The sequence below is a fragment of the Anoplopoma fimbria genome, chromosome 19, assembly GCF_027596085.1.
Source record: "Anoplopoma fimbria isolate UVic2021 breed Golden Eagle Sablefish chromosome 19, Afim_UVic_2022, whole genome shotgun sequence".
NCBI lineage: Eukaryota > Metazoa > Chordata > Actinopteri > Perciformes > Anoplopomatidae > Anoplopoma > Anoplopoma fimbria.
Window position 1 is genome coordinate 13,098,504 of NC_072467.1, and position 27,547 is coordinate 13,126,050.

The 27,547-nt window shown below is 41.0% G+C and overlaps 2 protein-coding genes across 5 annotated transcripts in view; one reads left to right on the plus strand and one right to left on the minus strand.

Annotated features, from left to right (window-relative positions):
- Positions 1-20,232, minus strand: LOC129107958 (restin homolog). Of its 4 annotated transcripts, none has more exons than XM_054619574.1 (21): positions 20,145-20,232; positions 16,996-17,085; positions 16,496-16,636; positions 14,513-14,584; positions 14,300-14,371; positions 14,167-14,202; positions 13,918-13,992; positions 12,077-12,115; positions 10,306-10,435; positions 8,905-8,984; positions 8,532-8,654; positions 8,336-8,395; positions 8,024-8,128; positions 6,535-6,645; positions 6,268-6,408; positions 5,358-5,556; positions 3,705-5,173; positions 2,767-2,866; positions 2,430-2,569; positions 1,042-1,109; positions 1-482 (listed from the first exon to the last, which is right to left on the minus strand). In XM_054619574.1, the coding sequence occupies exons 2-21, from the start codon at positions 17,038-17,040 to the stop codon at positions 305-307; spliced, it is 3,384 nt and encodes a 1,127-aa protein (XP_054475549.1). In that variant the 5' UTR covers positions 17,041-17,085; positions 20,145-20,232; the 3' UTR covers positions 1-304. The 4 variants fall into 4 exon arrangements, with proteins under 4 accessions (XP_054475549.1, XP_054475550.1, XP_054475547.1 ...); XM_054619575.1 differs by having other exon boundaries at positions 6,535-6,633; positions 10,306-10,441; XM_054619572.1 differs by having other exon boundaries at positions 10,306-10,441.
- Positions 19,765-27,547, plus strand: part of LOC129108770 (DEP domain-containing protein 7-like) — an 8,809-nt gene continuing 1,026 nt past the window's right edge. Inside the window, exons 1-11 of the mRNA XM_054620683.1 lie at positions 19,765-20,034; positions 20,189-20,374; positions 20,577-20,718; positions 20,826-20,921; positions 22,029-22,198; positions 22,997-23,198; positions 23,447-23,598; positions 23,733-23,924; positions 25,511-25,653; positions 25,786-25,911; positions 26,504-26,579. Of these exons, the coding sequence (XP_054476658.1) occupies positions 19,968-20,034; positions 20,189-20,374; positions 20,577-20,718; positions 20,826-20,921; positions 22,029-22,198; positions 22,997-23,198; positions 23,447-23,598; positions 23,733-23,924; positions 25,511-25,653; positions 25,786-25,911; positions 26,504-26,579 (1,552 nt within the window). The 5' untranslated portion in view covers positions 19,765-19,967. The remainder of the gene's footprint in view (positions 20,035-20,188; positions 20,375-20,576; positions 20,719-20,825; positions 20,922-22,028; positions 22,199-22,996; positions 23,199-23,446; positions 23,599-23,732; positions 23,925-25,510; positions 25,654-25,785; positions 25,912-26,503; positions 26,580-27,547) is intronic.

Below are 27,547 nucleotides of genomic sequence, written 5' to 3' on the forward strand. Positions count from 1 at the left end.
CATACATTTCAACATTTATTTATACACAACTGTATGTTAAAGTAAAATCTTTATTGACACAAAAATCCAGTGGTTAGATCAATTCCCTCTTCTCCTGCTTACCTACACATGCACAATCATGGAACTTTTTTCCCATTCAAATAAATAAATATAAAGATGTTTTCATAACAGTAATGTGAACAGGCAATGATGTAAGCCAAAAACTAGACACCTACATCTTATCTCCATAAAAAAGAAGTGCTACAGAATGTTAATGCAACTAGATACAGAAGAATCTCTCAACAGAACGGTGAGTTTTGGGGGTTTAGTCGTCAGTTCTTCGTCTTTTGGGCAGACGGAGCCTCTCCGTGTTGAGGAACTGCTCGATTTTGGAGATCTGGGCTCTGAAGGATGACTGTTGGTCCTCCCTCTCCTGGGAGCAAAAGGGCTCCCAGTCGGACTCTGAACTAGGACCTGCGGCTGAGGTAGGAGCTCTGCTACACCTGGTGTAAGGAGAAAGAATTATGTTAGCTAGTTAGCTTGACATGAAGCATTATGAAATCACCTTCACATCATGTAGAAATAATCATCATGTTGAAATAATCAGTTAAAACTAACATTTTGACCTTTTTTGTACCCAGCGTGTTGCAGCGGTGTACGGCATGAAGACAGACACTGGGTTTGTCCTCACTGTCTATGCTATGTTATTCATTCTCCCTGTGCAGGGGCGATAGCTAGCTGCTGGCCTTTTTTGGCTGACAATACCAATAAATTCTGCTTTGAATAAACTGTATTGTAAAATACCTAAATAGTGCAGAATGTACGTATATCATCCTATGATCATTTAATGTTGAATCTAATCACTAATGAATTATCATGGACTCTTCCTAGCTGGCCAAGAACATTTTCATTCAGCTAGCTACTGTAGATAGCTGCGTATTAACAGTAATAAAATGAAAAAATAAAACATCACACAGGTGATTTTGGATGTTGGATTTGCAACCTCTGTTGTAGAACCAACAAACTCCACAGTAGAGCATCTACTAAGGTAAATGGACTTACCCTGGGGTGCTTTGCATTGACAGTCTGCTGACTGGTAAAGACGTGTTGATCAGAGACGCTCTGCTCTCCTATGCAAAAATGACACCAAAAAGAGCTCAAAACATCTACTGTCAACTTCTATTTAGCCTGCAAAGATCCATTCCTTCTCAAACCTCATTGGCTCCTGATGATGCTAACATTTCTTAAGAAAAAGGAACATTGACCGATAAACAAACTTGTTGCGGACAATAACCAGTGGCAACTGATATGTAACAGTATCCAGCCCCTGAGAAAGTAGCCAGGCCTCGACTGAACTCTGTGTGACGTTCCCAGTGTACAGAGTCTGCAGAAAATAAAGGCTTTGGACCTCACTACAATTTGTTAAACTATCAGACCAATACTTTTTTTTCTCATACTCGAGGCATGGTGCACTTTATCTCCCTCAATTGCCGGCACCTGGATCTTATAAAACGCAGAGTGGTAGTTTGCGGTGATGGTGACAAAAGAGAGAGTGAGAGTGTGCGAGAGTGAAAAAACTGAAGCGGCAAGTGAGCGGACGGGGAGAGCGAGTGAGTGAGGGACAGATGATGAAGTGATAGGGGAAGAGAGAGAGAGAGAGTGAGGGGAAGGATAAAGACTGAGTAAGTGAGAGAGGAGGGGTACCCAAGCGCCATTAAGCAGACTTTCCATCACAGGTCATTCGTTCTCTGTCTGTCTGGCTGTCTGTGAGTGCAGCGCACATCGGCTACGTCCTTTCACTCAACACCCGACCTAACATTTGTCAAAGTTTAACTCGTCTAAAACCTCTCTCGGATATTCCGCACAGTCTGTTAAATTTGTTGGCCTCGGCTTATATATGCTTGCTCTCACATTCTGAGCCTTTTGGACCGCAAGAATGTCGAAAAAAAGCATTACAATGTCTAGTTCTTATGAGGTTATGTCAGGTTGATGTAACAGACATATTTGTTAAGCTCTAGCACAAATTTCCCCCGGGGTCCACTCAGACACGGTTTATGAAATGATGGAGCTGAGAAATCGGTGGAACAGCAATGACCTCAAACCAATTTATTTGATAGAGAAGATATTTTATAGGGGTCACTGTAAACTTCCTCTGAGGCGGCGCACATGTGAACATCATGCTATGGCCATTTCCTGCTGTTCAGCCTCAAGTCGTTAAGCAGAACAATGTTGTGGGTTTGCCGTGATGAAATGGACTCGGACGTGGGCTTCAACACTTGAAATAAAACGTTCCACAGCTCAGATAGTATTAAGATCACTCCTACATCACATAAGATATAGGAGAATGTAAATCAGCGCTCTGTCACCTGTAATATTGGGATCAGTTTCAAGCTACAGATGGTTCCATAGAGGTTGTGCTTCCCCACTTTACAACAGCTTCTGTAACTGACCTTGTCTGGCGTTGCTGTCTCTCCGCAGGTCTCTCCCAGTGCATCTTGCCCTCCCTGCCGGCCTCTTGGCGTGGAAGCCGCGGTCCCAGAGACACTGGAGGCATTCAGCAGATCCGACGCCCTGGTAATCACCAAGGGGACTGGGAGGAATGAGGTGAGTGATGGAGAGAACAGCGAGAGGGTAAGGATGAGTGATTAGTGATGTGAGTGACGGTGTGAAATACAGAAATACATCGAGTTCACTGCGTGAGAGGTAACCAGTGGAGCAGTGCTACTGTGTTCCACCATGGCACAATGCCTTTTTAAATGGAATGGATGCTTCAAATGCAACTGTCACCTTTGTTGTGCTTGCTTTGGAGGAACATGGGTATTGTGCTGGGAGGAGGTCTGAGGAATCCACCAGGACCACTTGTGTTTTGCCCCGACGCAGATGATCCCTGAAAAAAAAACACCAATGTGTTATAGAGACCAAAACAACCATACTAAAAATACTGATCAAATACTGCATCCATAACTAATAATTATATCCATGAATTGTTTTGTGCTTTAACATATTTACCATGATGAGTTATCATATAGACATAGGTTTAGAATCTAGTCCAGTAGTATAGGTAACATGAGCCAGTGACAGTTCACCCCCAAATTAATAACATTTATTTTTCTCTTTCTTGAAGTAATATTTGTCAATTTAGATTGTTTTGGTGCAAGTTGCCTAGTGTTGGAGATATTGGCCGAAGATTTGTCGGCCTTCTCTCAAATTTAATGGAACTATTTAGCACTCGGCTGATGGTGCTCAAAGCCCCCAAAAAGTGCATTTTTAAATCTCAACCTCTACAGAACCGCCCCCGCTAACCATGTCGCCTCTCAGAACTGTAACTAGCCAATACTGCACCACCGAGTTAGCTAAGGTAGCATCTCAGCTGAGGAGGACGCCATTCACGTTTACATATTGCGCTCTCACGACCCTCTCGTCCATGAGTAGGTGCACGCTTCCTTCTGTGCGGTGAGACTGTTGCCGGGTGTAGTTTGGTAGAAAGAAAATCGTTCGCATATCAAACTGCTCACAACAAGGTCTGTGGATTATCTTGGGTAACCGGTAGTGATCATTTTTGGAAAGAGACATTGATGTTGAGTTTTGTTTTTTTATCACTCTCTCACAAAAACCATCTAGATTGATAAATAGCACTACAGGTGAGAGGAAAAATAATAATAATAATAAAATACTGCCACTAAATGGTAATTCTAGCCATGTTTAAACATGCATTGCATCATTACCTGAACAAACTGATGTAGGACGGAGACATCAGACTTTTCTCTGGAGCTTCCTGTTCTTCTCTGAGCGCTGCCCCAGTCAAATGATGACCTGTACGTCTTATTGCTGAGCAGAGGCAACTCGTTTGTATCATCGTGCAGCATTTCTTTTTCTGGAGACTTCTCATAGCGCTTTGAACCGCCAGTCTCTGGTGATGCATCACTCTCTTGACTTGGATGGACAGGCAGCTTCAAATCAGCTTTGCTTTTAGTTGTCTTTGCATCTATTTCGACGTTCATCGTTTGCTCCTGACTGCTGCCAGTCTCAAGCCGAGATTCAATGTTCATAGTGTCCATTGTGGTATCAGCAGAGATATCCTTCAAATTACATTTGTCTGAAGGTTCCTGGGCAGTCTCGCAGGCATCGGTTTCTGGTGTGTCTACGTTTGACTGACCTTCCCTCTCCTTGTTTGCACTAGAATCATCATCGGTTACCAGAGACTTCAACTGTGCACTCTGCTCTGGGATATCCAGACTTGGGAGTAATGCATCTGTTTGCTTAATGTCGCTGGTGATGTCAAAGGGATCACTAGGTTGAGTTTGTTTTGTCGCTAACTCTTGGATGCTAACACCATCCGACTGAGCAGCTAATGGTTCCGTGCTGGTCTTTGAGCTACAGATACGTGACGGACTCAGAGGTACAGAAAGTTCAGGAGATATATCGTCTGCTGATTTCTTGGAGAGTTTCTCTTCCGTGGTTTTCTCTAAAACGTGATGAATCGGACTGGGAGTAGCTGACTCAGCAAAGGTTTGGACCTCATCATGACAGAGGCTTTGCACCTCTTGAACGACACAGTTCGGCCCGTGATTGACAAGTTGGCGCTCATCAGAACAGCACAGAACAGAGGGAGTCTCATGTCCTTCGTTCAGACATCTGGAGTCGGCATCCTTCTCGCTGCCGCTCTGAAGGAGACTTTGTGAGCGGTCTGAGGGCTCACAGGCGGCCAGCGGTGGCTCAGTGTCCATGAGGGCGATGACCTGCTGTGAATCGCCCTTCTCCGTGGTCGTATCAGTAGTCGTCTGGGCCGCTATCTGGGTTTCTGCTGCCTGCAGCCCTGTCTTTCCTCTCTCCTCCTCTCCGTTCGTCCCTTCACCCTGGGCTCTATCTTTTGTTTCTGTTTCAGGCTGGTTGGGGACCCCTGCATCCTCCGTTGACCCTTGGCTACCCTCTCGTCCGTCTGCTCTATCTGTTTTTTGGGCTGCGAGCATTCCTCTCTTCTCTGAAGCACATCCTCCTCCCTTCGCATCTTCTCCCTCTCCATTCCACTGCTGCTCCTCATCTCTGTTGTTTTTTACTTGTTTCGCGTCATCTTTCCATCCCCGTTCCTCTTCACTCATTCCTCTATTCCCTTCATCACTCTGTTCTTTGCTCAGCAAGTCTACAGATCCCCCGTCAGACATGTGGTCATGGCTTAATGCAGTTGATACGGTTACTGAAAAATGTTTTCAACAAACAGGTCATTAAAACATCATAGCTTCTAAATAAAAGCAACGCAATTGATGTGACTATCTTGTAGTCTGTCAATGACTTGACTAAATTGCTGTGTTGAATTCTTACTAGAGGAACAAGGAATAATATATGCTTATGTACTGTATGTTTATATTTAGCTGGCTGACCTCCAGTTGCTCCAGTGGCATCCAGCTCAGTCACAACCCCCGTGTCCTCCAGACAGTCTGGGCTGCTGGTCTGAGCGGAGGCCAAGTGCTGCAGACTGCCAAAGCTAGGCAGCTCAGAGCTGGAGATGGGTTCATTAAGAGTTCCCTCTCCTCTGATTTCCTCTGTAGAGACACCAGGACTCTGACCACCGTCTCTCATCTGTGGAGAGAAATAAACAAAGTGGCATGCTTTTATTTTATCCTTTTCTTTTTATACCACAACACCACCAACTGTGCGGTACATGGATGGTGAAGAGCACCAGGCTGAGCTGGTTTTAGGAAGATGGGGGGTTTTCATCTTCTTAATAAGTAGTTACCACTGTTGTTATGTTGGTTGAGGGTTTCTGCCATCAACCACTCATGTTCGACACACTTGCTTGCATTTACATGTCGCGACAGCGTGTGACAAAGGCACAGTTCACCGACAAGCTGACAACCGTACTTTCCAACTTATTTTTCCCTAATAAATTGTAATGTATGTGAGTCAAACAGAGCAGCACTATGGCCTCCAAACTGACTACAGCACTAAATCAATACAGTCTTTATTGTTAGACTGCCGTATTTCACTTCACTTATAGAGCAGGTGCTTCTTGTAAGCGTAGAATGCAGATGGGACCTGTATCTACATAGGGCCTGGTGAATGTTTACATTGGCCTTCATATCAAAAAATAAATAAATCAAAGTTCAGTAGGTCACAATTGAGGTGCAATCATTAATTAATTTTAGCCAGAAAAAGAAAGATTTGTCATGTTGGTATGATGGCACTGAAATAGCTTTGTCTCTGTATGAATAAGTGTGTTTGTGGTAATATAACTGACTCCTGTGTGTTCTGGGCACACACAGGCCACTGTGCATGTGTGTGTGTCTTTACCTCCAATTCCTGTATATGCTGAGCCTGCACTTTGGCCTGCGAGGACAGCTCCGTGTGTTCCAGACGAAGCTCATAGTAAGCCTCTTTCACTGCTTGAAGCTCCTGCCGCTCGCTCTTGATGCGATCCAGAAACATTGCCTTCTGTTTAAAATAAACGTTGAGACAAATTTAAAACAGACATGATGGCTCTTTTCAGTTTTTTCCCTTTTGCTTTATAAAAATGTCAGCATTACACTGCCTTGCCTCACACTACAGTTTTTCTTCTACCTCTTTGTCCCAGCTGTGCTTGGAAGCGGCGTCGCTCTCCGTCAGTTGGGCCACCTTGTCTTCCGTCGCCTTGCTTCTCTCTCTCATCACCCTGTGTTCCTGCTTAAGGGCCTGCAGTAAAATTAATCACCCATGGGATTTTTAATGCAATACTAAATTTTTATGTGTTTATTTAACGTGAACAGAGGGTCTTAAACAGAGCGGGGAGAGAGGGAGAGAGCACTTCTCGCCAATACAAATCAGTTGGCTTGTGTCATTTTAATAATGATTTTAATAAATGAATGAATAGGTGAATTAAAAAATTGAGAAGGGGGTACGGATAGAAGAAAGGAGAATAATAAAGTGTTAAGCCATAAATGGAGAATAAACACACCAACTATCATTCAGTTGCGGAGGGGATCATATTCACTAATGTATATGTTGTGATGTACAACACCGCATTCATCACATTTATGAGAAGAAACGATGGCTGTTATTTATTTCTGTCCTTGTATAAATTCACTTCATAACCATTTAAATAGACCCTGAAAAACTCCTGATCCGTATAGGGGCCAAAAGGTGGTTCAGGGCTTCATCTGGAGAAATACACCACATTCACATTCTTTCACATCTATTTTGATATACATTTGCTTCCATCTGTTTAAGCATACAATGAATGGATATGTGCATCCAAGAAAGTAAAAATAAATAAAAATAAGAGGAAAGTCAGGAAGAACTAGTGACACCACTGTATTTTTCCAAAAAGCTGTTTGTTTTGTTGATTTTTTTTGTCAGTACTCAGCAATTGTTCTTCTGAGTTGACAATTTTGTTTTTCTTTTTTCTCATTTTACAGAGACACATTTATTTCCCCTAAATTATTACTGAAATAATTTACAATTCGAATCTGGATGATTACACAATGTAATGTTTTTAAGCTTTATCTGTCCTAAAAGATTAAATCATGTGTCTCCAGATGACCGAAAAAGAAGGAATTTCTTTCGCCCTATGTTTTTCTGTTAAACGTGACAGTATAATTGGATTTATTCATATAGCTGAATGGGTCAAAGCGATTAACTCCTTCCTTTTTTCCTTTCTGCTTTACTACCTTTATAGATCCCTCACATTGTAGCCAATGTTGTCTACCTGTGCATATCAAACTACAATGTTGCTTGCTTTTAATAAAATTACTTTTTACATTAAATAAGGTGACTTTTCATGATTTAGTAAGAGTTCCACTGTAAGCTATCTTTTCATTTGTTTATTGTTTATCATTTGCTTTTGAGTTCTTTTTCTGTTAAAACAATACAGATAAATTAATTGAAATTATATCTATACTAACATATCAGTAAAAGATATGGTGGGGGACAATACAAGGTGGTATAAATGTGGGCTCAGACGGCAAAAAACGGTGTTAAAAATAAGGCAATTTAGGGTTAATCCGTGCTGATGTATGTTCACACATTATGAACAGTTATGTCCATAAAACAGCAAAGAATACACATCTCTGACCTGGTACTGCTCTCTCTGAGTCTGCAGCTCCAGCTCCACTCTACTCACTGTCTGTGTCTGACTCAACAAAAGCTGCTGGGTATGCTGCAGAGACCTCATCACTTCCTGTGCAAACACACATACATGTGCAAAATACAGGTATCCACAATGAAGTCGTACGACATGACCCTTTTTTCCCCCCTTGAAACTATAAAGAGTGTATACAATTTCTTACAGTGGAAAGAAAGTCATTATTTCAGTATTACTCAGGTATTAAGTATTGTTTAAGGTAGTGGTCACATATGATTTCCTCCCTATTTTCTAGTTTCTTACCTGCTTTTCTGCTCTCACTGCTGCATTGTCCTCCCTGAGTTTTCTGTTCATTTCCGTTTCCTAAACAAGCAATAGCAATGTATAAAAAAGGAAGCATTATACATTTTTCTGGCTAATTGTCTTTGTTGGAAATAGAGTTTTAATTAAATGTGACAGATATGACATATTATTATCCTATTTACTGATTGTCATTTACCATGTTCAGTTTCTGGTGCAGCTGCTGACAGTGCTGCTCTCTGCCTGTAGAGCTGTGGGCCTCGTCGTGTCTAACGGAGGACATCTTGGCTTTTATCAGCTTGTGACTGACCTCCTCCAACTCCTGAGAAAGCACCATAGAATAATAACAATAATCAGTTAATTACTTTGTTTTAAATACTTACAATAATAGTTCTATAATAGTATTTCCTAGGCAACCATGGATATGAATTGGCTGCGATGCAGTATGACAAATTGACGATTGGTGCAAACTTCAGCAGCATTTTGTCTGACCCAGAGTCAGTAATATTAAATACAATGTGATGACAGCTTGCCTGAGGTAATTTGAAATGTTAATACACTTTTCCACATACCTTCGTTAGTGACACGATGGTTGCTTCTTGTTTTTCATTTGCAGTAGTCAGCTTCTTGTGTATTTTCATGGCCTCATCAACTGTAAGGATTACACATGGTGAGACACCATCGTACATGATGCTGTGACATAATTACAATGGTCTTACATTACTGTTAATGAGGGAAACACGGGGGGGGGGGGGGGGGGGACAGAGAGGGATCCAGATAAGCAACAATCTCTTTAATATTTTCACTCTAGTTGTTATGTGTCCCTTATAGGTAAATGATAAATGACACCTGGGATGTCAGTCTTTTTTTCAAATTAGCGACAGCAGATGCAGAATGAGGCAACTGTATACTTGAATCAAGCCTTTACATAAACAGAGGTTATTGAATGAGATACAGAAATAGAACTTGAGATAAGTCTGTTTGAAATGAGTTTTGTAGCTGAGACAATGTAATTGGCTTCAATTTGAGATTGCAATGGTCATATGTTTCATATTCCAATTTATCCTGACAGCAATAGCAAGCTAATGTCACTTCAACGCTGTATACAGCGCTGTATACGTTACTGTAGGCCTCCAGAGATGCTGCTTTCTACTATTGTCAACATCCATGACAAGACATATGCACTGTGAAAACCTACTGTCTTAAATGTGTCTCCCTATTGAGGTAAACAACACATACATTTAAGTGCAGAGTTTCATTTGCTATTTCACTGAACCATATGGGCAAGACACATGATTTAAGCAGCTTTGAATACCGTCTGAATATTACCATTGATGGTGATAAACACTAAAATCAGGCCAAAAAAATCAACATAATTTGGGCTAAAGTTCATCTCAATATACACAGCTCACTGAACACTGAAGCACCTGGGGGACCGCAGCAGAAAATCATGTCTGGTTACTTTACTGTCAGCTGTCTAATTTAACAGCAGGATGCAAATGTCTTGTCACTAGCATGGATCCATGGAGCCGCGTCAACAGAACAGCCTGCTGATATTTCTGTTGCTTGCTGTTGACCAGGGAGATCTCTGTTCGCACTTTATCAAAAAATCCTGGGGGAGCATTTAAAGAACATGACGGTGACCTTTGCTCGTTACCCGGAATGATATCTTGGGGATGAAGTGAAACTGGATATTTGTAGAAATCAATGTGCTGTTAAAAATATCTGCAGAAGCTCCACTCACATTACTCCTTCAAGTGAGCACGGATCAAGATCTCTGTCAGTTGTTTCCAGCACCTTGTTACATTCATACCCTAACTAATTCAGGCTGTTCTAGGAGCCAAAAAAGGGCCTCTATTAACCTGTAAAACTGCATCTATAGCCACAGGGAGAGCATCTATATATCTGAGTATATATCATAGACTGTTTATAAGAAGGTATATACCCATCCGTCTGTACATCCAATTAATTACCGTTTTGCTCTAGTGTCCCGTGGGCCTGTTTGACCATGGCACACTGTCTGGACAGAGCACTGAAACGTTTTTCAACCTCCCCCAACTGGTTCAAGTGGCTGTCCTTTGACCGGCTCTGCAAGGCTAATTTCTGTTCCTGTGGAAGAGGTCAAGTTAAAACATACAAAGAAATGAGTGCCTTCTTCAGAGACAAAAAAACCCAACTAGAAATAAATTACTGGACACTGTTTGACTTACAGATCTGGACAAGTTCTTATCGCAGAAATGTTGCAAGAATGAATCGATTAATGAATACAAAGAGGAACAAGGAAGAAAGGTCTAAAATGTTTTTTTTCCTTACAGCAATAGTTTAACATATGGGGAAATACACTTCCTAGCGGGGAGCTTGATGACATGACTAATACCACTCTTGTGTCTGTCTTTAAGGCTTTAAATCTTCCGCCAGCAGCTGGTTAGCTTTGCCTAGCATAAAGACTAGAAGCAAAGGGAAACAGCTAGCCTGGCTCCGTCAAAAGTTAACAGAATCTGCCTTCTGAAGTGATGTCAAGAATCCAGGAAGTCACCCCGCAAAAGATGTTCTTGTATGTACCCTACTGTAAAAACCCAAAGTTTGTTTTTCATATGAATGGAACAAATATCATATAACATGTAAATAAATGAGAGGTTCTAGTAGGATGTTTTGTTTTAACTTCAAACAATCAGGCTAGCTGTTTCCCCAAACGGGGGGAGCTGTGGCACATGAGGTAGAGCGCTTGTCCCGTAACCACAAGGTTGGTGGTTCAAACCCCTCTACCGGCAACATGCCGAGGTGTCCTTGAGCAAGACACCTAACCCCAAGTTGCTCCCCGGGCGCTTCATTGCAGCCCACTGCTCCTCCGGGATGGGTTAAATGCAGAGAAATAATTTCCCCATTGTGGGACTAATAAAGGATTGATTATTATTATTATTAAACTTTCCGTCTTTCTGTCAAGTTAAGCTAACTATCTGCTCGCTCTAGGTCTGCATGCAGCACACAGACGTGGCAGTAGCATTCAATTCAATTCATTTTGTATAACCCAAAATCACAAATGACAAATTTGCCTCAGGGGGCTTTACAATCTGTACACATTGCGACATCCTCTGTCCCAGAACCCTCACATCATTGATCTTCTAATTCACATCGCAACATAACAAACAAATCTATCTCCCAAAATGTCAAACTTTTCCTTTAAGTAAAAGGAGTTAGCCCTGAAAAAAAGAAGCATGCTCAGGTTTAAAGGCAGGCACTAAACAATAGGAAGCAAACCGATATCAAGTGATTGAGAGGATTGCGGTTTAACACAGATAGTGCCCTTCTTTTTCTGTGGGATGAAGGAATCAACTCAGTGCATGCCTCAGAGCGCTTTATCGCTCTTCAAACTGCCATTCTGGTTTGATTGTCTGTATCAAGCTGAGCAGCTTCTTTTTTGCCTCGCTCTCCCTTTCCCACTCCCTCCTCTCCCTCTCTCCAATACACCAGCTCACTTCGACTCCCCTCTCGCTCTGCGAAGCCACTGTGATGTGAAGAGGGTTAAACCGAGCGAGGCCCAGTTATAAAACATTTTAATAGAGATATTTTCCTTGCTTTGCTGGCAGTTCAAAGTGTCGCGCACTCCCTATCCGTTACTTCAGATGAGCTCTTCCCTCCGAACCCGTCCCTCCTTAGCACCCGTCCCCTCGCCCTCCTCTTAATTTTTCTCACTCCCACCAATCCTCTGTCAACAGTTTGTAGAAGTAGAAAATCCTTCCTCACCAGCTCACTTGATCTCTTCTCAAAGTTGTACTTCAGTAACTGTGAAAAAGCAGTAAAAGAAAATCATCAGGATAAAAGGGTTTCCACTCTGATGAGTCAAGCATTTGGGGTTTTCCAACAAGATTTTTTTGCTCATTAACTCAACATACCACAAGGTCAAGAATAAACTTTGAATCTCAGCTTTTAACCAACATGGATGAAAAGTGTTCAGTGGGGAACAAAATACATTTAAATATTTTACAATATTTAATTTTTAAAAAGTTAACCTTGGCATTCACATATAGATTTGGAAACAGGTATTATTCCTATTCAAATATTATATGTCTTTGATAAAAATGTGCTCCCACAGTTGTTAGGTTGCAACAAATGATTTTGCTCACTATTGATTCATCTGTTGATCTTATTTTTACTATCCAATTATTCATTTAGTTTATTGAATAGTGAGAAATGTCCACATTCTCCTCACGCCTGAGGAATACATTTTATGTTTTGTCCAACCAACAAAGGATCAATGATAATATTCACATTGGAGAAGCATGAACCAGAAAAATGTGGCAGTTTTCTTAAAATACTCAAACAATTAAAAGGAGAATAATTTGCAGCTTCATTTTCTGCCATCAGAAACAAAATTAAAAAATCTTCCTGTAAGAGCTCTTTGATTATACTTTTGTCTCAAAGTTAGCTGTCAAGTTTGCACTGAAACATTTACAAGATAGGCTGCCCTGGATGTTATCAGTCTTTAGGGATCATTTATCAAACAACCAGCACTTCATTAACCAGTATCAGTGGGGTTCTCATGCTGGGGATCCAGACCCACAGGGGGGTCACCAGATAACTTTTAAAGGGTTGCAAGTTGATTCATGGGTTGGAACAAAAATGGTTAGACTTTTTGTTTGTGTAGTTTTCCCTTTTTTATGAAATATGAAAACACCTCTTTTAATTATTAATGAAATAAAGCAACACAAAGGGGAAAATAATATTTCATTAGATGCACATTCAGCCAGTGCTGTAGGTTTGCAAATACATTTTGTTTAATGTCTTAAAGGGGTTAGATTGAGCTGCACTGTCTGACTTTATCTGCCAGCCTGCTTTCAGAGACAACAAGGTATTTTACTTTATGACGACTTTCTAAAATATTGAAATATGGAAAATCAAAAGAAAACATTAGCTTTTTTTTTAGCAGTGTAGTTGTGGGCAGTTTGAACCTATTATTTGTTTGGTATTGAGACTAATAAAATGATATTACTACAGAAAATCATCAGCCATCTTATTTATTGAGATATAAAATGCACTGCTGTGATGATTTATTCATATTTAATTAAAGGTTAGTTGAACCAAACTGTTCCAATGGGGCTAAAATTAGCAGAACGTCAAGGTGTGGCAATTAAATCTCTTCAGTCCCGACTGCCACTGATGTGAAAGCATGTTAAATTAAAAGGAGCCCACCAGACCGTGTCGCAAGAATTAACACACAACCGGGCTTCGCCTTAGTAAAAACACCACGGTCGGCGTCTCCCAGATAGAATATCAAAAACAGTCTCTATTGTCTCTGTAACGCGGCTGGGTTGTTAAAGTGCAGCGGACCGTGGGGACGGCTGTATATCACCTCTGGGGTGTCAGGCCTTAAGACTCAGGCCTGGGCTCTAACACCCTACGCCCTTGACTCTGGTTGGGCATGAGCTTTCTTTAGTTACTTCTCTCTTTGAACAGTTTTTTCTCTGTTTTTAAAGAAAGAAAGAGAGACAGAAAGGAAAGTGATGGGACGAGTGGGAGGACTGTGTGTGTGTGTGTGTGAGACAGAGATAGAGAGAGGAGGCTGTGTGTGTTACACATCTCAGTACCTGTAGCGACTTGAGCTCTTCTTTCAGGTTGTTAATCTCCTTGTCTTTTAACTCAGCACTGACCTGGTACTTCCCCTGTTAGATTATTATTGTGAGTTACAAAAAGCAATAAATACCAAAGCGCATCACCAAAGAATCGACTCCGAGGGCCAAGATTATGCCAAGGAGATGAGTGAATTTACTACTCCACTAGAAAACATTAATTGAATCAAATGTTTGCAGACGTTTTTGGGAATAAGCCCTTCATACCTTCTCCTCCTCAATGTTTCTTATTTTGGCCTGAAACTTGAGAAACAAAATAAATTTGTTCAGAGGGGTTTTAATGAATTGTTGAAAGTCTATGTTTAGATTTAAAAACTGCAACCAAACAGTAAAAACAAACCTGCTTCTTAACATTGATGAGTGACTCTGTGTGCTGGTTTGACACGGTTTCAATTTGATGTTGCAGGGACTCCTGTCACACAGAAAAAGACTCAATCTAAACAGTATACAATATTAAAATGAATTATGTGTCACAAAAGAATATCCACCAATCTAAGTACCAAAATAAAGATATAAAAGAAGTTGATGTGGAGCCAGCTGGGCCCGGCCGTACCTTCTCCCACTCCAGCTCCTGGTTCTCCAACACCAGTTTACTGATCTGATCCTCAAAGCGCGTCTCTGCATCCTGACACAGAAAAGGGCATTGTTTACATAACAGCTGATACTCAACCATCCAATCGCGCATACTGAGTAAGGAGTAACTCACAATCAGACACACAGACAACCTGGAGACACCTGCTAAATCAAATAACAAGACAGTAACTTTAGATTTTGGCTGGTACAGAGCGATTTTAGCAGGCATGGCGCAGACTGAGAAATCGGCTGGAGTTGAGCCAGAACTGCAAACTGCAGCAAGTTTCCCTGGTTCATCCCTCCGTATCTTTTTGTAGGAGCACGCAGAGAAAGAGGAACATTAGAGGGGAGGTGATATTTGTGGAAAGCCATCCCTATCCTCCCTCGTCCCTGGGAGAAGGCAGGTAAAAGTCAATTGCTCTCTATATATCCATGGGACTTTTTTATGTGCACGTGGGAGCTGGTTAACTCACTGAGTTTATTTTATAAGTTCCAATTAAACTATGCTACCAGCGTGGCGGTGCACAAAAAAAAGAGGAGTGCACAGGAGATAAAGCTGTTATTTTTCCACTGAGGAATCATTATGTGTGTGCGTGTGAGAGAAAGAGAGTGTTTACGTGTTTAAAAAGACACTCGAAAGTTTTATTAATCCCAAATTTAAAACTGCAGATCAACTTTGAGCTGAGGGCACTAAAAACTTTTAATTCATATTTTACAGAATAGAAAATAAGATCTTACGTATTGTGTGAAAATTCATGACTGTTATCATATTTTTGCCGTGGCTTTTCATCTCTTTATTGTTTTATTGCTGTTTTGAATGGATGCTTTTTACTGAGCATTAAAAAAAAAGTATCTGGGTATTAAAAAGTTATGGAATATTTAATAGTCTAGTTGGAAGAAGTTATACATAGCTTATCCTAAAGTTTTCCAGTATACAATAAGTCAAACTGCGTCTTAGTATTTATTTGAAAACTTTAAAAAGCTTCTCAGCTTACACTAACCAGTGTAACTAGTGTACCACATTCTCACTAACTAAAGCAGTGGGTTGTACTGTATAAAAAAAAAAAAAAAAGGGAAAATAAGAAAACAAACCCGTTGGAATTTGACCTGCCCAGGAATGTCCGGCACCATCATGACATCCTCTCGCTTCTTAACCTCTCCACCCCCTGAACGCAACAACTACAAAATGCTACTCTGATAGCAGCAGCGCCTGAGGAGGATCACACTGATACACCATCTCATGCTTGTGTCCCAGTTAACACGACTATAACCATAAAAACTAAATGGCAACAAACGACCAACATCCCATTTTGCTCGCCTAACCTTTAAGCACACTCGCAATGTGTTGTTGTTCGAAAGTACTTGCTGGAGGGTGGAAAGCATTATTATTATTTATTTATTTTACTTTTACAAACAAATTTACTTCCTACTTATTGGTCAGGGGTCAAATGGCTTTTGGTGACCCCCATCTTGATGCAATGTGCATCAAACCTAGCTGGCTCTTATCCAGATGGCAAAAAGAGGCAGCTGGCTTCCTCCTACTTCTATGAAATCACACTGCTCTTTAGCCAAACAAAGAGCCGTTAGTGTCTAAGTTTTACTCAGATGTGAGTGATGTGACGCAGAGGTAGAGAAGAAGTAAGCAATGCTTAAAACAAAACACATATCTTGTCATAAACGTTAAAAATGTGAGTTAACTGGACGTGGGATCAAAGTCATCAGTAATGTAAATATAAAGAGATGTAAAACCAACTGAGTTACGTCAACTGAACTTGAGAAAACTAGTTCAATAAACTTGAAATATTACAGGAAGATTTGCTTTACCATACATAAAAAAGCCAGACACCCGCTGGTTACCACATTAGCTACAATCCTTAGGGACTCTGACCAGTGTTTCTTTTCCAATACTGCATCAATTCAAAAAGCCGCGCACTGATGGCAAATGTTACAAATGCTACCGTACCCTCCGGATGTGCAGCTCCTCAACAGCCTCAAGTAGATGGGTTTTAAATTCCAGCAGCTGTAGTAAGATGGGCCCTCCACTTTCTGTTTGACAGCGAGCGTTAGACAAAGACAACTCCTGCTCCATCGCAGGTCCTCCTACCTGCAAAAAGAAATGCATGCTTCCTAATTTGATTCAAATACTTAGTAGTTAGTTTGGTAATTCTAAGGTACAAAATTGGGTTACATGCTGAGGTTGTAGGACAAAGACAGTGCATGTTCAAAGTAATTTCCTCCCACATACAATAAGAAAAAGTGTTTTCAACAAAGAGCTAACTGTTCTGCAAGTGTCCTGCACATTTCTTTAATATAAATGTCAGGAAACATACACATTTTTCCATATTTTGTTTCTGAGAACAAAACTGTCACAAATACCAAGTAGTTACTTAAATTAAAGGTTTTTAGTTTAAATCTTGTTAATGTTCTTTGCTTTGTCCTCTATTGTCAGAAGTAGTAACTTACAGCGGTGTGGGTGGGGAGTGTCCTGGAGTCAGCACTTAGATCCATCGAGTTGTTTCAGGGCAGGCCAAGGTCCCACTGGGCCTCTGCTGCCTGTTAATCAAGGGGGAAAAAAGCATTTAGTTGAAAGAGGTTAATAGAATTGGCTGTTTAATAAGCATTAACACTCTGCCTTTCCACGCGCATGCTTATAATTACTTCCTCATCTGCAATTTTTACTGCTAAATGCTTTTTATTAGAAATAATATGCAAGCACATTAAAGCCTCGTAATGTTCCTCAATCACTACAATCCAACCTAATGGCTTTGAAATGACCATTAGGGTTTTTTTCTTCCTTTGTTTTACACCACGTCCACTTTGGCGAGATGATAACACCTTGATAAGCCATCTAGGTTCAAATGAACCAGCCCATTGACACTAATAGGGGTCAGAGCAATAACACTGAATGGACAAATTGCACTGTCAATGCTTTTTAAATTATCTCGGTTATTCAATTTGACCCGGGGATGGTCGTCTGCGACTGTCTCTGTGTCCCCTCAACATAACCAAGAAGACTGAGTGACACAGACACACACACACGCTGCATAAAAGCAAATACACACTTATGGGAAAATATGACTATTTAAGTGGGGGGTCTCCACTAGCCACTGATCTCTTAATAGAACAGACCTTTTTTTCTCCCATTTAACCTGGGCTGGTATCAATCAAGTTGGAGAATTAAATGATCCCTGCTAGAATTGGCTACTATCATAAAATGACAGTGTGACCCCAGGCCGAGGCGGGAGCGGGTGGGGGGGCGCAAACGTCCGTTAGTGTGTCAAAGAGATAGTGTAAGTACGTCTTATGTGCACGCTTCGAATGTGTGTGTAACTGGGAGCGAGGGAGTGGACCGCAATGTCTTTATGTTCTTCTGCTGTGCTTCAGTTGAGCAGGTATTAACCACCATCTCCGAGCCATGAAAAGACAAATTAAAAGACCTGCCATCCATTAAATGGGAGCATTTCGATCACGCAACATGATGCCTGTATCACCTTTGGTTGAGTTATGTTAGTTACTGTTTTCATAATGCACTGAGGAAAAGAAAGTTAAACCATAGCCCTGGGATTGTAATACAAGTATTCACATTACAGCTTACAGCAATACAATAACTAAACTACTGGAATTACTGGCGTAAAAGTGTAGAAAAATAGGCCCTTTTTCACTGAAGACATTTTATCATGTCACAGTAGGGAAAGCAGGGGTATACAAATAAAAAGAATGAAGGATGAATTTGATTTTGCTATTTCAGAGTGTGGGTATTGTGCATGCTGGCTCACTGTCACACAGTCATGGCTGAATGGGACACTTGCATCTTTATAATATTAGTGACACCTGTGCTTTTCCCAGTAAGACAAGACAATACGTCTGCTTTGACAAAGGCCTCTTAGCCTACACGGCACAATAGTGGCTTGATAACTGTTGTTTTTTGACAATGTATCATTAGAGAATACATAACAGGACATTTCCCGACCATATTGCAACTAATAGGCAAAATATTAAGCCATTTATAAATGCTGAGTTTTTCTTTAAACAGAGGTACTGTGTTTTCAAAATTAGAGTCCTTTTCTTTTAGAAAATATTAAATGTAATATTCTTTCAACATTGTTTGAGTTACCTACTATTGTTTATCGTCATTCATTAAGGTACATCTTTGACTCCTTTATCAGTAAGACAACAAAACTGTCTGTAGTTAAACATTAACATCACTCTTCAAAGGTTTCTAAATGCCAATTAACAGCTTTAGCTCATGCTAACACCTTAGCCAAGGCCCTTTTAAGTCAGAATTCATTAGTAATATTCTAAATAACATTGGTAGCTATAGCGTTAGGGCTTTTCAGTTTGTCTTAAGTCGTCTAAATTATAACTTAAATCAAAGAAAAGTAAACTACAATGCAGTTTCCTTTTGGAATTACCCAGACTTAAACATTAGCCAAACCTCTAGCCTTAACCAAAAGCTAACTTAATGCTAGTGAGCTACGATGAAACGTTAGCATGAGCCTCTAATGTGTCAACATAAGCCAGAACATTAGGCAGTTTGTCCATTTATTTTAAGAAAATGTGTTGGTTTTTTTTAAATATATTGTTGTCCCTAGGAATAAAAACATCTCTTTTCTTAAGAAAAGGAGTCTGGTTAAAATGACGGTTTGTTGCTACACTGCCGTTGGTCAGGTCCGTTAGCAGCAAGGCCAGAACCAACGGCTCCCACAGCGCCCTCGCGCCTCCGGACAGACGACATGACGGCGGCCCATCAGAAGGAGCTCAGGGGCCACTGTGGCGCTGCTGGCGGAGAGGACACTGGATATTGTTCTAAAACATGAATTAATTGGTCGAAATACGGTCGACAAAACACACAAACGATATCAATACATCTATTAATAAGGTATCTGTTTCTGTATATAAGTTAACAAATTAGTACCCTGCAATAGTACAGTTTTCATGAAGGCAGTGCTCTTAATTTTTTGGGGCATTCAATGTCTCTCCCTTTGCTCATACTTTTCAGCCCCAGGACAGTCTCTGAAGCTCATTAAACGATAGAATTGGACGACATGTTAACAAACTTAATTTAACATTAACGTATACATCACCTGCCAACACACACACAACCAACAAAACAGATGCTGATTCTTATTGGCTAAATATGTACAACGAACTAAGATATAAACTTTAAAGAATGTATTTTTATTATTATTAGTTAAGTGCCAAAAGAAACGACACTCACACAACCAAGTGAAGGCAGCACTGGCCAGCTTGGTAATATGAAGGCGAAACAGCAGCCAAAGAGAGTGAGCCTTTGGCGCAATCTAGCGGTTGAATGTTAGAATTGCGCAGTTACTGCCTGAGCTTCTGCTTTGCCGTGCTCTGTTTCACAGGCTGCTTTCTCCTGCTTGTCTGCCCAGCCATAGAAGTGCTTACCCCACCATTATTTCTCGGTAGACATGGCTTCAATTAAAGAAAGAGCCGCAGCGTTAAACCTCGCCGAAAAGTTGTGTGTGCGTCCTCAAGGTGAGTTAAGTAAACACGCATTTAAAAGAGGTGTCGGTCATGGAGGCCTGCTCGTGTGTCTGAGTTTTTATTTAATTTTGTCCTGACCAACGACGATAATACAAACGCACAAACAAATATGTCTCCTTTGATCCTCTCTTCGTCCTTGTCCTAGCTCATGGAGTGGCCAGTAAACCAGTCCAGTCCTCTTCCACGTGGAGTGGACTCATCTCCCACCTCAGGTCTTTCGTGACGGTGAAACGTCGACGAGTCCACCTCAAGTCCCACAGCGACTGTTTCCTCGGCTCGGAGGCTGTTGATGTGGTGGCCGAGCACATCAGCTGTGCCAAAGTCTTCGTGTGTGTGTGTGTGTGTGTGTGTGTGTGTGTGTGTGTGCTAGTCATTGGATTTAATATATGGGAGCAGGTTTCACATCAAATAATTAGGTGGATTTTCAATTTGAGGCTTCCATTTTCACCCATGCCATCTTCCCATCACTGTCTTTTTATTCACAAACAAAAAGACATTCAACAAATTGACATTTCCCCTCTTTTCTGCCCAAGGGGCCAATGTGTCTCGGGACAAAGTGGCGTGCGTGTGCCAGGCCCTGCTGGACTGCAATGTGTTTGAGGCAGTGGGCACCAGAGTGTTCGGCAAAGTCAGGAAGCAGGATGTGTTTCAGGACAGCAAGAGTGCTCTTTACAGGTCAAATACACACGCAGAAATACTGCTAAAGCCTCAGTTCCAAAATATCCATCCACATTGGCTTTGAAGATGTTAAATATTGTGTCCTTTTTATTTTCCACACACAGGTTTGTAGGCCTGTGCTCTCCCTCGCTGGATGAGTTGGAAAGAGGTGTGCTTGTGAAGGGGATCCAGAAATTGTTCTGCAGTGCCCCTTCAGACAGGTACTAAGTTGACATCCTTCAAGTGTTCATAGCATACACTGAGCACACAGTGTATTAGTCACATCTACAAAAAAACAAACATATCATGCAATCCACTACTAACTATAGACTCCCAAATGACCACAGAGTTAGAAAACCTATTCCATAGTGTCTGCAGTGACTGAACATTTTAAGCATTTTATATAATTTTATATCAATAGTCACAATAGTTCACACATTTTTTGGAAAAGTCTATTTAAAAAAACATTTAAAAGAGTACTTTTTATGATTTAGCATTGCACGTCAGACTCACGATTGACAGTTTTTTAAAGAAACAAAATTGATGCAGCAGAACCAAAGACATCAGCAGCTTTCCAAATCACACACTTTTTCATTTTACTGTTAGTACATACTGCAGTCGTCCTCACAAAGTACATACTTTTGCATGCAGTATGAATTCAATTGTGACATACTTCTTCCTCCTAACATATCACCTTAAACTTCCACCCTCCTGCTCATATATCTGCTGTGCAAAGGATTGTGGGTCAGAATAGCATGTTTGCTTCCATACTGCAAAATGCGACCGGATGTAGTTGAACATCCTGGTATTTCTGCCATACTGTTTGACATCTTATGTATTGGGACATAATTAATCTTTTTCTGGCATACTTAGTACTATGGTAGTATAAGTATTTGAACGCAGAACCAGTTTCAGTCTTTTGACAGCCCTTTTTGATTCCATGCACTCTACTTCCTTGTCAAAACCTTATATCAACATAACCCACAATGCAACTCAACCATCATCTCTTGGAGATGTGTGTCTGATAAGGTCACATTTTTTCTAACTCCACACCTTGAAATGTGTGGGTTTTTTTTTTTTTGTTTTTTTTTTTTCATTTTCAAAGATGTGACATCACGTGAGACAATTTATCAGACTTTACTCAAACTTTTTTACACACTTTGTTGGTTAAAACTGGAGATAAATTTTAAAAAGATAAAATTAAAGGTTAGGAATGTTTTGATTTTCAAAGGGGTTGGATAACAGACAAATCAAAGTACTTCATCACATTGATGAATAAGACCTTATGAATCCAATGTTGCAATTTAAAAAGTTCTGTTTCATTCCAGGCAGGAAGAGCAGACGTGTCCCACTGGCTCACATGTCCAGATGTCCACCCCTGTTGATATTACTGAGACACCCACAAAAGCCAACCAGCTGGAAGCTCCTGCCACTGCCAGTCTGTCACTACAGCAGAGTCCCAGCAGAGTGCAGACGGATACTGTTTTACCTCAATCATGTAAGACACTATTGCCGCTGTTTTCATCTCTGCTAATGTTACACACATACTCGTGGTCACAGGGCTGGGAGCCTCTCACAGCATGCAGTTGGGTAAAAGGCAAGAAAACACCCTGATTGGACACCAGTGCACCACAGAGAAAAAAAGAAGAAAAAGACATATAGTCAAAGTAGGAAAAGCACAGTAGAATTTAATAACATAATTGATGGCTGCATTCCACTTAGGGAGACCCTGATATTGCCTGATATTGACATGAGCCAAACCTCTAATCTTTCAAGCTTTTCCTGCTATGACTAGTCAAAATGTAGATCTGAGTTTAACCAAAGTACATGTTATGATTTCGTTTTGGGTCACAAGTGCCAGTTCCCCTTTTCGAAAATGGCAATCTAAGATGATTGGCTCTGCATTGCAAACTACATCAGGTTGTTTTTAATAGACTGTTGCCCTCTTTACCTCCATTCACAGATTTTGATTTGGTGTTTCATAAAGGATTTTTATCTCATTAAAGAGTAACGGCAATAGCTGCCACATTTCATATTTTATTTCCCCCGTAAGATAAATTAACTCCAGCAAAGACCCGACCACATCTCATCACTAAACTCATCCTCTCCCAGACATGGCTCTTTTCCTCATTGACATTTTAAGCTCATACAGTAGTGTTATTTTTGAAATTTGGGATTTTTTGAATGGAAAAAAAAGTGCTTGGTTTACCTTGACTTGATTAAACCATGCTTAGGATTTTTTAAAATTTGTATTCATAATTTGTATTTGTATTTTTTGTCTTGCTCCACTCCCCAGTGGTGGACGAGGTGTGGCAGGAGCAGACTCTGCTCAGGCTGTTAAACCTGGTGGAGCTCCCCCTGCTGGAAGGGTTGCTTCAGTGCAACCAGGCTCCATCACCTCTTCATCCATCAAACCTGCTGGCTCACAGTAACCCAGACCTGATCTACAGCAGCAACCACCTGGACCGGCAGATCCTCAAGGCCTTCAGGGAATCTCAGTATGTTTTGGCTTTAAAAATGATTTGCTGCTTCCTCGGGTTGTTTCTATGAACCCAGGCAAGCGGTTTCCCCATTTCCAGTCGTTGTGCTAGGGCTAACTGGCTTCATATTATGAGTACAGACAGGAGAGTTTTTTCAGTCTTCTCATTTCTAACTCCCCCAATTAAATAGTGTATATAACCATATGTTTCCTTTTAATGTACTGAAAACTGTTGTTTATCATCTTGTATTCCTCCTTATCCCTCAGGGAGGACGAGTGGCTCGGTGCAGCTCTGGACTGTCTGGACTTCCTCCCCGATCAGCCGGTGGTGGAGCTGAGCAGGGAGCTGCCTCACTGTTTCCCGCAAGATCAGGACGGCTGTGAACAAGCACCAGCCGGTAGCAGTTCACAAGACATAGGCAAGTGCTCGGAACAGGGTTGGGGGGAGTGGGGGGTGGTAATCCGCAAAGGCTAGTGCCGCCACCCGATTGTATTTGTTGTCCTCACTCCTGACACGACCACCACAGATAATAACGTGTATTTCTGGCTTCAGTGCAGCCCCTGAGGTCCGTGCCCACCCCAGTCCACCACAGCGACGAGTGGCCCCGTCTCTCCCAGAGCGGTCTGGCCCAGTGTAAGCTGCTGCTGTACGGGACCCTGGTGAAACACTACAGCCACACAGATAGACCTCCACTGCTGCCCCAGCACATGACCGACATCTACACGGCCATCATCGACCTGCTGGGTGAGAACTGGCTGTGCGTTCCAATCAGGTTGCAACCTACGGTCCACAATAGTGAAGCCAAAGCGGAAGTGCCTGAAACTTGAATTCTCTCTACTGGCCATAAGGGGGTGACTCCTCTGGTTGCAAAAAGAACAAGAGGAGTCTCTACATCAGTCCTCCGCAGTCCAAAAATGGTCACTTCTGTTCACTAGTTGCAATAAACCAAGAACTCAAGGCTTCAAAACGGCAGTCTACTAGTACTTCCACTTATAGTATACGGTCCATGGTTGAAATACCCGTACTACCATACTATGTAAAAAAAAAAAAAAAAAAAAAGAAAAGTCAAATGCAATATGCCATATAGAACAAAAAACTCCTGCACACTGTCTTGCAGTATGCCAAAAATACCAGGATGTTCTACTACATATTCGGAACCAAAATCCTTTGCGCCAAAGAGGGTCAAAGTTCAAGGTGCAATGTTACGACAAAGTAATACTTCCCAATTGAATGCATACTGCATGCAACAGTACACACTTTGTAAAGGCTCCTGCTGTATGTACTTAAGGTAAAAAAGAAAAGTAAGAGATTTTAGTTGCAGCTTAGGATACTGAGGAAGAAAAGTAGATTTTCTCACTTGTATACTTAGATTCACACCGTCGGAGTAATAATAAACCGAGGGTCGTGACCAAGGCTGTTCTGGGTTCCCACACTTCCTGTAAAAACTATTTTCCAATCATAGAAAATGAGAATTGGGGAAAAACTCAAATGTCCTTGAAAATCTTGTGTTGTCTTGGGAAAATGATTTCAACATTCTCCTATTTTCCTTTTTAGCTGCGAATAAACTTCAAGGCTATCCATCAGAGCTTCCCATTGCCATCTGAAAGGGCTAAGTTGCGTTCAGGTTCATACAAAGGTTATGAGACTGCTCTCGGTTTTGTTGTGGACACCCCTTTAGTCAAGTCACATAGCTCCACATGAGGGTTGAATGGCGTTGCATAACGTTGCTCTCTTCCCAACTTGTTTGAAACTGTTGCGTAATGCTAAATTGGCTAACATTTATGGCTCAGTTGCTAAAGTTGTTGCGCTTGCTAGCTTATTTTGCATTCAAAGGTTTGCGATCCAATTGTGGCAAGGAGCGGTGGTTTCAAACATGTGTTGAGAGAGTTGGATAATGAAGAACTGGAAGACAGGGTCAAAAAAATGCTAACTTTGCTAGCATTGTCTCTTCAAACACAATTCTGCTTTATTAAGGTAAAACGGACCATAACATGAAGTTTTCAACTTTTGTAGCAGTAGCTTTACAATTAAGTGAAGTGCTGCACGTCTGCAGATGCGTTTGCATTATTCTTTTAGCAGTTTGTCATCATTTCTAAGCATGTAAGAGTTGATTTCATCATTAAGTTATAGCCATGGATTGCACTACTTTGAAATCAGAGTTCCAAAAAGAGGAAATTGTTTGTGTTTGACGTGGTTACCAGCTAGATCATCACTGCAAATATTGTGGAAAATGATCTCTAGAAAAGAGTGGGAACCCTGCTGTTTCTCTACACTCCCCTAAATTACAATAATCTCTCTAACTCACATTTGTGTATCTCTTTCCTTCCCAGTGAACGCTAAACTGTCCGCGGCTCTCGAAGCGCTGCAGTTGTGCCTGAAGCTGCTGCCTCCTGGCTGCAGAGATGAGCTGCGCACGCTGCTCACGTTCATGGCTTTGGCAGCTGACCCGCAGGGAATTAAACTGGACAAGGAGGTGAGAGCTGGGGACTAAAACTCAAAAAACTTTTCACTCTGTGTCACCACGAAAGAGTTTTACCACTTGTTTTTTTTTTTTTTTTTTTTTTTTCAGTAGTTTGACATTAACCATGTGCTGTTGAACGTGTAGATGGAGAACAGACAGGCAGTGAAGAGGTCTTTCTCGAAGGCAGTCCTCCACAGCAGGGATCTTTCAAAGGAGAAGGAGGACCTGATGGTGGTCTTCATGCTCAGCAACATAAAGGACATATTTATGGTAAGGGAATGTTACATTACATTCTTAGTTTCCTCTCTGTGGGTTGTTACCTCGACTTACCAAACAGACTTGGATTCCTTAAAGTTTAGGGTGAAGATGCACTATATAAAAAAACTCACAATGGGATAACTTTCTGCTAACATTCCCACAATGCATTGCATCACATTTAGATTTACTGCTCCCCGTAGATGAAACTACAGGGTACATATAATAAAGGGAGAGTAGTGAATGAGGAAGTGATTTTGGTATGTGTTGCTTCTGGTTAAATTTAAGCTATTAAAAGCCTGTCTCCTCCTCTAACTGCAAACCAGAGCCTGGCCCTTACAGTGTGTGTTTTTGAGCTTTTACATTCAGTGATTTTCTTCTTTCTTTTTTTTTTAACTCATTGTTGCGTGAACAAATTGCTCAAAATGGGTTGCAAAATATAGAAAACGCCATCTCAAGACGTTTTTCTGTGAAGGCTTCAGTGAAAAGGATAAGTGGGGATCTCAAATTGAAAATCCATCATTTTTGTAAAGCCGCAATTTCATCGCCGAATCGTTGTTCCTACATTGAATCATTTACCACCAAGACTTTCTTCTCTTTGCTCCAGATACCGGGGACCCTGCACAAAAGAGTGAGCGACAAGCTGGCCAGCCTCGCACTGGGGAAGCAGCCCGATGTGACTGGTAAACCAATGTTGCTCCAACACAAAAACACTTTGATAAAGGCCGATTTAAAAACACTGTCCTGTTTTATAAGTTAGAATAGATGTTTATCAAGCTCTCCTTCACCTCCATGTGTTTTTTATGACGTGGAACAGTTCAGAAATTAACAAAAATTTCACATCTGGGCTTGAGGTTTTGGCTCCACTCAACCATCGGGGATTTAACACATCTCTGCAGCCTTGTGTGTCCTCATCACATTCAAATGTGTATTGTTGTGTATTATACATATGTGCATAGTAGCTCTGAATTTCATGGTATTCCAGGGGATAAAGGCACTGATATTTCCCATTTTAATGCAATATCAGCCCGTGTCCAGTTACATATGTATCCGTCATGATTTCTTACTAAAGCACAGGAGCACAAATTGCTCCCACAGGTAATGTTTTTCTTGGTGTAACATTTTCTGCTGTTCAATAGTTTTCTACAGACTGTCACTGTTGTTTCAAGTTAAGATTTACTATCAATTTCTCACACTTCATTTTAGAAATCAGACGATTTGATGTTAACTTTAGATTTTACATATTTATAGATTATCAAAATGATGTCAACATATTTTACAGTTTTTACATATTGGGCAGCATTTTGACATCGACCCCAGAATGATGACACATTTTTAAGCCAATATTACCTGCAGCTGCTAATTATTAGAAACTGTCCACTTTCAACATTCACTGTTACTCTTTTAATAAATCACAAGATATGTTGTAACATTCCTTACTCAGCCTATGTCCTGTAAAACGCTCTCATGTGACTTGCCACCGTTTGAAAATTACAGCATGAAGTAAATGCTGAAATGTAGTGCAATACTGACACAAGTAGATAAGAGTCATAAAGGCAGCCAGCTTGTGCAGTAATGTCAGTTTTACAGCAGTGTATCGAAAGTCTGCTAACATTAGCTAACATTAGCCACCATGAGCTAACATTAGCCA